A 12,118-nucleotide genomic window follows, 5' to 3' on the forward strand; every position below is an offset into this window, starting at 1 on the left:
GCAAACACTTAACCATCTGAGCCACCCAGGCACCCCTTCAAAATTATTTATAAAGCAGCTACACCGTGTTCTCCCCAAAAGAAACCTTACATACAACTCCAATTTATAAAACAAATTAAAGTGAATTAATTTATTAATTTTTTAAAAGGGAAAAGGTTCTGAAATCCCCTTCACTTCCGTGAAATAGCAACAATTACATTCCAAGAACTGTTTACAAACCAAAAATCATTACTGAAAATCCTGAAGAGGAAAGAATTAAGGCCAAGATCCTGTGGCTTGCCACCAGTCAAGTCCCTCTAAAACAACAAAAATACATTTCATCTTCTCTACCAGGATGGCATCAGATTCTATCACATTGATATAATCAAAGTAGGTCATACATATAGAATTTCCATGTTTTATCATATTGGTTTCTAAGGCCAAAAAAAAAAAAATGACATTGTTTTAAGTTACTTAGTGTCATGCCAATTTTTTACCATCATTTCACTCACTACTAAGTGATTATTCAGTAGTGGAAAGTTTCTCTTCTATTTTCCAAAATAATGGGGAAAAAATAACCTAAAACAATACTTGCCAATTTCTGCTCTCCAGGAAACTCAGCTAGAGCTTCACAATCACACACAACCAAAACTGTATCACCTTCACTGGATGTAATCTGCCCAGACCTGGAGATTTTAACTTTTAACACCACTAACAAAACTCTCACCATTCCTCACCAATCTAGAGATTAGATTTCCTCTTAATATAAACTTTATCCTACATGTCTGGCGACTCCTCTTAAAAGAGAAATAGACAGGCACCTGGGTGGCTCAGGTCATGATCCCTGGGTCCTGGGATCGAGTCCCACATCGGGCTTCCCACAGGGAGCATGCTTCTCCTCCTGCCTATATCTCTGCCTCTTTGTCTCTCATGAATAAATAAATAAAATCTTTTTTAAAAGGGGGGGGTAGAAACAAGGTATGATTAGAATAAAACAACTTTGTTCTGACCAATACCACCACTGCTGTATTATGCCACTCCATCAAAGAGTGGGCCCACTAACCCCTTAATGATACTCTTACTTTGAACACAGCTTCAAAACCCCTATTGTCTTACTTAGCATTTTCTTAAGTCTAAATTTATTCTGAGTTTTTGCTCCTATGTTCCTACAATCATCATTGGTTACTGAACCTTTCTCAGTAATCAGAATATGGTTTATGAGTCTGACAAGCAAAATTACCCAGAATAAAAAGTACCTATTTTCTCATGGTGGTTTAGAACAGTACACTGCTACATTGCTAAAACAGCCCCACAGACCCAGGAGTCAAACTTTAAGACTATAAAGCCAATATACTGATGCACTATTGTTAAGTTTTAGCACACTGTCAAATTTCCTTCCAGATATGCTGTATGAGCTACTCAACAATCTGACTTCACAGACCATATTCAAAGTAATATTCAGACAATAACACAAAGACTTACAAAAACCCAAATGCCCAACAGAGGACTGGTTAAGTTACAGTAGGACCAAATAATGGAAGACTACACTGGAGCCATTAAAAATAATAAAGTGGATGTTAACATAAAAAGATGCCTATATCTTAATAAAAAATGATACAGAAATATAGAGCATGTAACTTGCTTTTTACATAAAATAGTATGTATTAGGAAAGCTATAGATAAGGAAACCAGGAATGACTTAAGAGATGTTTATTAAAACATGGACAATTTCTTTGGTAAGCAGTTTCAGATTTTCCTAATTTTCTTAAAAGTTTTTTTTTTAATTTTTATTTATTTATGATAGTCACACAGAGAGAGAGAGAGGGAGAGAGAGAGGGGGGGGGGCAGAGACATAGGCAGAGGGAGAAGCAGGCTCCATGCACCAGGAGCCTGACGTGGGACTCGATCCCGGGTCTCCAGGATCGCACTCTGGGCCAAAGGCAGGCGCTAAACCACTGCGCCACCCAAGGATCCCTTTTCCTAATTTTCTTTATAATTTTCTATACTATTTGATTTTTTTTTCCCGAAAAAAGTCTTGCAATGCATCTTAATTTAGAACAGAGTTGCTTAGGGTGAGTATTTTTTCATAAGCATATACCTAACAATTCATGAATAAGGTAATAAAAAGCAGTAGATATGATACAGTCCTCACCTACAGCATACTTCAGCCAGAAACTCATACCTAAACCACTACTGATTAGGGGCACCTGGCTGGCTGTCAGTGGCACATGTAACTCTTGACCTTGTGGGTGTGAGTTCAAGCCCCTTGTTGGGTGCAGAGCTTATGTTAAAAAATATTCAAGTTGGGATCCCTGGGTGGCGCAGCGGTTTGGCACCTGCCTTTGGCCCAGGGCGCGATCCTGGAGACTCAGGATCGAATCCCACGTCAGGCTCCCGGTGCATGGAGCCTGCTTCTCCCTCTGCCTGTGTCTCTGCCTCTCTCTCTCACTGTGTGCCTATCATAAATAAATAAAATTAAATTAAAAAAATAAAAAAATAAAAAATAAATAAAAAAGATTTAAAAAAAAAATATTCAAGTTATTTTCGATTACAGGCCCAAGAATACTGATTTAACTAGACAATCCCATCTTTCTTCTACAAAAACCTTTCATTACCTAAAATGCTCACCTATCCTCTACAAGGCACTACTTTAGGGACTGGGAAAAGAAAACATGACCCCTGACTGTAAGGGGCTCATCATCCAGCAAGGAAGGCTAATGTTAACTTTAAAAAAAAAGGAATGCCAGAACTCTGGGATCAGGTCCCACATCAGGCTCCCTGTAGGGACGAGCTTCTCTACGTCTCTCCCTCTCTGTGTCTCTCATGAATAAATAAAACCTTTTAAATTTTTTTTTAAAAAAGGAAAAAGGGCTATATAATGAAAGTACATATTCTAAACTAAAGGATATAAGTCATTTCAAGAGAGGTTGGGAAACAGTTAAGAAGGCCTCACCAAAAAAGTGGGATTTGAAGCTAGGAAGAGGAGTTTGGGCCAAACTCTGCTAATCATATAGGTCAGGCAGAGAAGTTAGAATTTTATTCTTCAAGCAATGAAGATCTATGATGGTTTAAGCAGGTCTTATGATAATCATATACCGTGTTTTAGAAGGCAACTCTGCAGAAGAAGCTGAACAATAAAAAACATTTTTTCAAGACCTATAATTAAAAACACCAAAACAAACAAACAAAAAAGAACAGAAAAACAGGAACGGGGTGCCTAGCTGGCTCAGTCAGCAAAGCATCCAACTCTCGATCTCAGGGCCCCACACTGGATGTAGAGACTACATTTAAAAAGGTGTGGGGGACATGAAAAAAATGGATGTGGTGAATACGACCAAGAGATGCTATGGTTAATAAATGAGCAACTCGGGGATCCCTGAGTGGCTCAGCGGTTTAGCACCCTGCCTTCGGCCCAGGGCATCATCCTGGAGTCCAGGGATCCAGTCCCATGTTGGGCTCTCTGCATGGAGCCTGCTTCTCCCTCTGCCTGTGTCTCTGCCTCTCTGCCTCTCTCTCTCTTTCTCTGTGTGTGTCTAATGAATGAATAAATAAAATCTTTTAAAAAAAATAAATGAGCAACTCATAAGGTAATCACATAAAACATTAAAACCTGAGAAGTAGGAAAAAATACAGGCAATGTATTAAAAAATGCAAATAGCCAATAAAAATACAAGTGTTTAAACTTACCAGTAACTGGCTACTACAGCTTTCACCAAAATAACACTTTTTCAAGGATAATATACAGTACAAGTGCCCACATTATGCAGACAATGCTTAAATAATGGAAATCAGTATATCCTTTCTGAACAAGTAGACAACAAAAGATGTTTATATTTTTGACACAGTGATCACTTATATAAACCTAGCTAAAAAAAACACAGTAATGTAAATAAAAGATTTATGTACAGGCTGCTCATTTGCAGCATTATTCGTAAGAATTGGAAACATACAATAGGAAAATATTAAGTCTTGTACAAAATGAAATACCATACAGACAAAAAGTATATTTTCAAAACAGGTTAATAAGGAAAACAATCAAACAAAACATTGGGTGAAACAAACTACATGGGCAGCCCGAGTGGCTCAGCAGTTTAGCGCCGCCTTCAGTCCAGGACCTGGTCCTGGAGACCCAGGATCGAGAGTCCCACGTCGGGCTCCCTGCGTGGGGCCTGCTTCTCCCTCTGCCTGTGTCTCTGCCTCTCTCCTCTGTCTCTCATGAATAAATGAATAAAATCTTAAAACAAAACAAAACAAACTACATATTAAACTATATATCTCATTCTCAAAAATGTAAATGTAAAAAATAAAAAATAAAAAATAATGTAAATGTGTGAGTGCCTGGATGGCTCAGTCAATTGAGCATCTGCCCTCAGCTCAAGTTATGATCCCAGGGTCCTGGGATAGAGCCCAGAGTGAGGCTCCCTGCCCAGTGGGGAGTCTGCTTCTCTCTGCCCCTCTCAACTCTGCCCCTGTTCCCAGTTCATGCTCACTCTGTTAAATAAAATCTTTTTTAAAAAAAATTGTAAATGTGTACCAAAAATATTTCAGAGCATCAACAGGAATCAGCAGTGGATGATTAGATTTACAGTTTTCAGATGGTCTACAATGAGAATATGCAACGTTTATAATTAAGAAAAATTTAAAAAGAGAGAGGCAACTCATTTTTCTCAGGTCTGTCACATCTTGGTCAAGCCATTATTGAAAAAGTTCCTTTCTCTTTCTGAAAATGTAAAATGTCTTACTAGTACACACTAACACACACATTAGAAATACTTTTAAATCATATATATGGGTATTATCATTAAATTAATGATTTAATACAAGAAAAATTAATGTTTAATACAAGAAAAATTAATGATTTAATACAAGAAAAATTAATGTTTAATGAATATAGTGCTAAAGCTAATTAACAATTACCACTGACAATGCAGATAACCTACATAACATACTACCTACAAGCTCATAGCCACTTGCTCATACGACAGGACCTTCAAGCTCTGGATGGCTGAATAGGCAGGACCAGGGAAGAAGGACTCTAAGCTCAAGCTCTTTCTTAAGGGCCGTTTTTAAAAGAAAGGAATTGACCTGTTTAGTTCATCATGTTTTTTGCCAATTACCATGTACAGACCCTCAAAAGAATTGGATTTCCAGGTCAGCCTCCACTCCAGATAGACAGCCCAATCTCTGGGTGTTGACGAACTCCTTTCATAGTTGAAATTCTAATTCTCATCTTCAAGCCTTGCCACAGACGGTGTAGACATTGTTTTTCATTAATCTTATTAGGGTTAGGGTTAGGGTTAGGGTTTTAGTACTTTATGGTTTCTAAGTTATAAAAATATACGAATTGAAATCATGAACAGGGACGCCTGGGTGGCTCAGCAGTTGAGCACGTCTGCCTTTGGCACAGGGCGTGATCCCAGGGTCCTGGGATCAAGTCCCGCATCAGACTCCAGGTGGGAAGCCCGCTTCTTCCTCTGCCTATGTCTCTGCCACTCTCTCTCTCTCATGAATAAATAAAATCTTAGAAAAGAAATCATGAACACTACTTCAAATATTAATTGATTTAAGAGGATATACACTGGGACGCCTGGGTAGCTCAGCGGTTGAGCATCTGCCTTCGGCCCAGGGAGTGATCCTGGAGTCCCGGGATCAAGTCCCACAATGGGCTCCCTGCATGGAGCCTCCTTCTCTGTGTCTCTCATGAATAAATAAAAATCTTTAAAAAAAAAAAAAAAATAGAGGATATATACTTAGCTAGATCACCAAATAATAATTCATAATTTGGAACTTTGTACTGTAAAATCAGATTTCCAATTTTAAGAAGCACTTCAAATTTTAGAATTAGAGGTCAACCAAAAAATATTAATGAATTTAGTGCCTATACTCTTAATATCTAGAAATGTATGGTTAATTAAGGGGCTCAATGCTAACAATACTTAGATTCCAGAAATGTATGGTTAATTAAAGGGCTCAATGCTAACAATACTTAGATTCCATTCAGCTACTTAAAGCTTTTAAATTCCTACTACAATTACAATGGCATTATGCCTGAAGTTGTGAAAATAAATACATAAAAATACACTAATTTGGGGGGCAGCCTGGGTGGCTCAGCGATTTAGCACCGCCTTCAGCCCAGGGCCTGATCCTGGAGACCCAGGATCAAGTCCCATGTCGGGCTCTCTGCATGGAGCCTGCTTCTCCCTCTGCCTGTGTCTCTGCCTCTCTCTCTCTCCCTGTCACTCATGAATGAATAAAATCTTTAAGAAAAAAAATACATACTAATTTTTTATTCTGTCAATTAAACAGGGCACTCACAATAATGTCTACCATTCAAACAGATCATCATAAGGTTTACAAAGCACAGTATAACTGGTAAGAGCATGGCCTTTTTAGCCTGACCTAAGATTAAGTCCTATTCAAATCCTGGCTCCATCAAATACTCATGGGACTCTAACCAAGTCATATAAACCCTAAATATTGGCTCTCTTATCTGAAGAGGGTGATAAGAGTACAGTACCTACCCTACCTCAAAGAGCTGATAAAGTATTCAACACAAACTGCTCAATATTCTGCTTTAAAAATAATGCAAACAGAATTATTCTGCAAATACTGCTATCACAGTATCTTGAGTTCAAGCTTAGATAGGACTACTAGCTAAGTAAGTGACAGGTGACCTTTATCTGGCAAACCACTTAGCCTTCCTGAGATTCAATTTCTTCACCTCTAAAACTTAGATACCAATACTTGCTACTGCCCATCTCCAAGGATAATGAGAGACAAATAACTGGTCTACTTTGTTTAAATGCTACAGTTGGCAAACTGTAATTCACTACACACACCCATAGGATAAAAATCTACATTTAAAGCCATTTTCAGTCTTCTCTCAGAGAAATTTACTTTACCAAGGCAAATAATGACCTCAATTTACTACTAAGCTAGCTATGGTGGTAGTCCAAAGCGGAACTTCAGACCTCCAACTTCTCATCAACACCCAGAAATACTCTGGACTCAGTGAACTGGTTCACAAAAACAGCTAGAAAAGCTGCGTATATACAAATTCAACAGAATAAGCAAAACAATATAAACTTAAAATTATTTCCTAAACTGAATGCAAACCCACAAACAGCAGCCAAATTAACTCAATACATTCCTAAACTAAATTCAACCTCACAAAACTGATAGTAGCCAAATTAACTCAACACATCCCAAGCCTTTAAGATGTCCTTTTTAGGGGATCCCTGGGTGGCGCAGCGGTTTGGCGCCTGCCTTTGGCCCAGGGCGCAATCCTGGAGACCCGGGATCGAATCCCACATCGGGCTCCCGGTGCATGGAGCCTGCTTCTCCCTCTGCCTATGTCTCTGCCTCTCTCTCTCTCTCTGTGACTATCATAAAATAAAAAATAAATAAAAATTAAAAAAAAAAAAATAAGATGTCCTTTTTAAAAAAATAAAGCACTGAAAGGAAAAGAGAAACTTAAATATGTTGCACTGAGATTGGTTATTCTAACACTACAGCCAAACATTACTCCGAAATGTAATTTTCAAGTTTTAGGATATCTGTCAAGACTATATTTGAAAAGGCGATATGGGGGTCCTTATTATGGGGTTCTTAGCCTGGTTCCTTGGACAGGCTTCAATGGGCCCTTAAATCGCAGGCAAAACTATGTCTGTATACCTGGTGAGAGTTCACAGCTTCAGATTGCCAGCTGGAGCAGAAGTATAAGGTAATATTCTCTCATCAAAAACTGATGACAGAAGCAGACTATAATCTTTTGTTACCAATTTTTAACTAAATTGCATTCTGCCAGATTTTTAAATAAGCATTTGAAGTCCTGTTATCAAAACCTCTGTGCATATCAGATATAAAGCAATACTACTGCATTCTATCTACCCTTTCATTTAAAGCACAAAATTTCTTTTAAGTTTCATCAGTGTTGGTAAATTTGAAAGAAATAGGTTTTTGGTGTGTGTTTTTTGATAATTCCTTTTCAAAAATCAACTTGAAACACATCACCCAAAAATATAATTTTATTTCTTCTCTTGATTAAACTCTTACAGGGCATCATATTGGGAGAAAAATTCTGAGCACATTATTTGGGGACTTTTAAGTCTGATTTTCTAATCAAGGATGAGTTGATCTTCATCTTTGCACAACCTCTGGGGAATAAAGTATAGACTTACTTATTTTGAGCAAAATTTCCAGAAAGAGTTATAACCTACCTCAACAAGTTTTATGAAATTCCAACCATCATGCTTATATCTAGTCACGGATTAATGTTAGTATAATGAGATAAAGTAATACCCTCTGTTCTCAAGAAACTTAAGCATCTTATGTTTGGGATACCAGAACTACACAGAAGAAAAATGAAAACAATTTTAAAACTACAGGAGAGGGAAAGAAAGAAAGAAAAGAAAGGAAGAAATCTGTTTGTAATAGTTTGGTATAACCTACCAATAAAATTGCTGAAGTAATTTAAAAAAAAAAAGCATCATTCTGAGATTAGTGTTTAGAAGGCAAATTTTTAAACTAAGCTTTAAGGGAAATACTAAGAAATCATCCTAAGTATTTTTAGAGATCACTGGCTTATACATAAATAGAAAATCCTTATTTGTTCATTAAGACAGGTTTCTTAGAGGATCTCCATGGCCAAATTCCGTGAACCTGCTTCGACTAACTGTATATAATTAAAGTAATAAAAGCTAAATTCTACTTCAAGATTCTCTACAAAGTTTCCATAAATCCACTGCATTTTTGAGAGCTTCTAAACAAAGTTCTAGGGGTTTCCCAAATAATTTTCAATAGGAACTTTGATCATGTCTCTTTTCAAAAGAAAACAAAGATTAATAAACTTTAGTTTCTTAGATACTATGTTTAAAGTTGGTTTTCCTAGTTACTTTCAAAATAACTTAAAACACCAAAAAATTATTAAAGTAGTTTTTCCTTATATTAGAGAGCAAAGATATACATTTCCGAACTTAATAATAAACCGTAATTACACAACTTATATGAGATATAAAAGTTTACTGAAGTACTAACGACTTTACCTACATAACCACCATATCATAAACCACCTGCACCAAAAGTAAAAGTATCTCAAAATACATACAAGTTACCTTAAAATTCAAGGAAAATTTAGAATTAACACAAATACTGGAAAGTACAGTTTGAATATGTGCAAAACCTGCTTCCACCTGTCAGAAAGTAAACACACAGTTCAATGTAAACTAGAACCATTCCACTTTTACTATTGCCCTGGGTTATTCAAGTGAAATTCAAGCACATCAATGATCAAGTAAAATTCAAATACAAACGAGAGGACACATTTTACAAAGCCATGGTTTTAAAAGAATGGCATTAGAAAAAGGGGTAGTAGTTTGGAAGTTTTGGGAAATATCAGAACACAAATCCAAAGCCCGCATAAGCAGTTCGTAAATGAGCATTTTCTCAACAATCAAGTTTTCGTAAATTAATCTTTTATCTAATGCACCTCAACCAACTAGGCCTTTGGGCCCAGAAGTAGCTAAGTTGCAAATACAATCTGTTTCTTTAGGCTCAAATACTATCTTACAAAGGTCGGAAATAAAAGAATCTGGCTTAAAAAAAAAAAAAAAGAAAGAAAAAGAAAAATCAGTGTATGCTCTTTAATAATCAAAAGTATAAGAAATAAGGTCTTTCATTCCAGGAGACAGGCCATGAGTATCCTGGGATGGTATCCGTAGTACAGTGCCCTCCTTGATAAAAATCTACCATTTAAAACGGCGAATGGTACACTAAGAAGGAACATCATTAATAAAAAAAAAAAAAAAAAAAATTTTTTTTTTTAATTTTAAAAGGCACGAAGGTTCCAACCGTGGCTACTACAGTTCATTTTCATCTATTTCGGGGCTGGCAGAAGGGTTTAATACACCCACACACACACCCCCAAGGGAGGGGAAAACCACCAACCTCCTCCCAGGGAGTTTAATGAAAATTAAGCAGGTAGAAGAGGCCTCCTCGGCAGCACGCTGGAACAGCCAAGAGGGCGGCCGGAGGGCCGAAAGGTTCGGACTGCGGAGGAGAGCCGCGTCCTCGGACCCACCTCCCCTCACCTTCCCGGCAGGGCGAACGCCGCCGGGGCTCATTAGCGCCTTCGTTAATTGACACCTGTAATGAGGAAACTTTCCGAGAGCGGAGGCCGCCCAGGCCCGGCCAGGCCGGAGCTCCGGGGCGGCCCCGCCGCGGGCGCCCAGGTAACCGGGCCGGGCTGGGCCCGAGGCGCCGCGGCGACCGCGCCACCGCGCACCTTCCCGGGGCGCTAGGCCCGCACGCCGCCCGGCCGGGCCGTCGCCTCCCGCAGGCCGCGGCAGCGCGGGGGGCGGCGCGGGGCCCCCCAACCCTGCACCCCCACAGGCCGCCGCCGCCGCGGCTACTTACTTTCATTTAACACCTCCACCAGGTCTGCGCAGTTCTCGCACATCGTTCGGCCGCCGCCCCCCCCCTCCCCCGCTTCGGATCGCACTGACTGATCCCGGCCGGCGGGGGGGAGGGGAGAGAGGCGGAGGAGGGGGCCGGCCGGCCGGCGGGGCGGGGAGGCGACGAGGGCGGGCGGCGGCGGGGACGGGGCGGAGAGCAGGAGTATGGGGGAGGGGGCCGGCGGTCCCCGGAGCGGGCGGGGGAGAGGAGGGGGGCGAGGGGAGGTGCGCAGGCCGGAGGGGCGCGGAGGCGCCGGCGGCGGGGAAGGGGGGGAAGGACGGGGGGAGGGGAGAGGGAGGGAGGGGGCGGGTGGGGAGAGAAGCAGCAGAGTCACTTCACCGACCAGACGCCGCGGCCACCGCTGACGCCGCCGCCATTTTAATAGAGCGTTCGGGCTGCGCTCGGCTCTTTCCGCCCGAGCGAAGGAGCCGACGAGAAACGCCTCGCGCTCTCATTCCTCCGCCTCCCGCCCTCTCTTCGCCTCCCGCCCTCCCACCGCTCCCTCCGCACACACGCCGCTCGCCCCACACCCCGCCGCGGCCGGCTCGCCGCCCTCCCTTTCCTCTTCCGTCCGGCCTCCCCGCCCTCGGTCCACCCCCTCGGCGCGCTCGCCCACCCCGCCCAGCCCGGATCTCTGTCAGCGGCCGGAAGGGAAACGCGAAGCCAGCGCGGCCGCGGGGGGAGTCCGGGTGAGTAGGGGAAGATGGCGGAGGCAGCGGGCGGCTCGCGGTTGCGCGGCGTCGCCCACCGCGGCCCACTGCGCGGGCTGCGAGGCCCAGCGAGCGCCGGGTCACCCGCGCCGCCCCGCTCCCCGCCCCTGCGCTTCGCCATCTTTCCTCCGGGCCCACGAGGACGGCCAGCGGGCGCTTTCTCCCTCCCCGCGCTCGGGGCCGGGGGGGCGGAGGAGGCAGCGGCTCGCGGGGCGGCGGGGCCCGAGCGACGCTGCAGCCCGAGTCGGGGCCCGCGGCCCCTCCCCGCGGGGCTGTGTGAGGATGGAACAGCCCGGGGGCGGCGTCACCTGCATCCGCGTGGATCGCCACCCTCGGTTCTCCGAGGCTCGTCCGCCCTCGAGCAGTCAGACACCTTGACGTGACTAGAAATGGCGGCGCGAGGAGCGCTCACATGGCGTCTCCTCCCCTGTACGCGAGAGGGCCCTGCGCCAATTGCCCGTCCACGGCTCTTCACCTGAAATAGCGTATTTTCGCTCCTCAGCGAAGCGCAAACCGCCGGGGTACTGAGGTGGGGAGAAAAATGAAGAAGAGCAGGTGAGGGAAAGGGGACGCCCGGCTCGGGCCGGCCTCAGGAGAACCTCCCTCCCGCCTGCGCCTCACAGCCTCGCCGCCTCCCGAGTGCGGCCTGTTTGACGGAGCTGCGGCTGCACAGGCCCAAAGGGAGGGAGGGTGGGTCCCCGCCGTGGAGGCTGTGAGCCGAGCAGCTCACAGACCCTGTGGGTTCTGTGGAGGTTCTGCCCCGCCGTCTCCCCATGCCGGGCCCGCCTCCGCCCGCGCTCTTTACCTGCTGCCGCCCGACCCCGATGCCGTCGTTTCTGCCCACCTGTCGACAGTGTCGGTTCGCAGCTGTAGAGCCCGCCTGCCATCATCTTCCCTTCCCATCATTGCTCCAAAACGTGGGTGTCCGCAGACCTGACTTTGCCCCTCCACCCTTCGGCGTCCGTCGCCACCGGCCA

The 12,118-nt window shown here is 43.5% G+C and overlaps 1 protein-coding gene across 4 annotated transcripts in view; it reads right to left on the minus strand.

Annotated features, from left to right (window-relative positions):
- USP34 (ubiquitin specific peptidase 34) overlaps positions 1-10,583 on the minus strand; it is a 246,821-nt gene extending 236,238 nt beyond the window's left edge. For all 4 annotated transcript variants that reach the window (XR_005987998.1, XM_041756567.1, XM_041756568.1 and 1 more), the window contains exon 1: positions 10,393-10,583. Coding sequence is in view for 3 of the 4 variants with exons in the window: in XM_041756567.1 (XP_041612501.1) it covers positions 10,393-10,435 (43 nt within the window). In the remaining variant the exon portion in view is untranslated. The remainder of the gene's footprint in view (positions 1-10,392) is intronic.
- Positions 10,584-12,118: the final 1,535 nt, after the last annotated feature.

This window comes from Vulpes lagopus, chromosome 5, assembly GCF_018345385.1.
Source record: "Vulpes lagopus strain Blue_001 chromosome 5, ASM1834538v1, whole genome shotgun sequence".
Classification (NCBI taxonomy): domain Eukaryota; kingdom Metazoa; phylum Chordata; class Mammalia; order Carnivora; family Canidae; genus Vulpes; species Vulpes lagopus.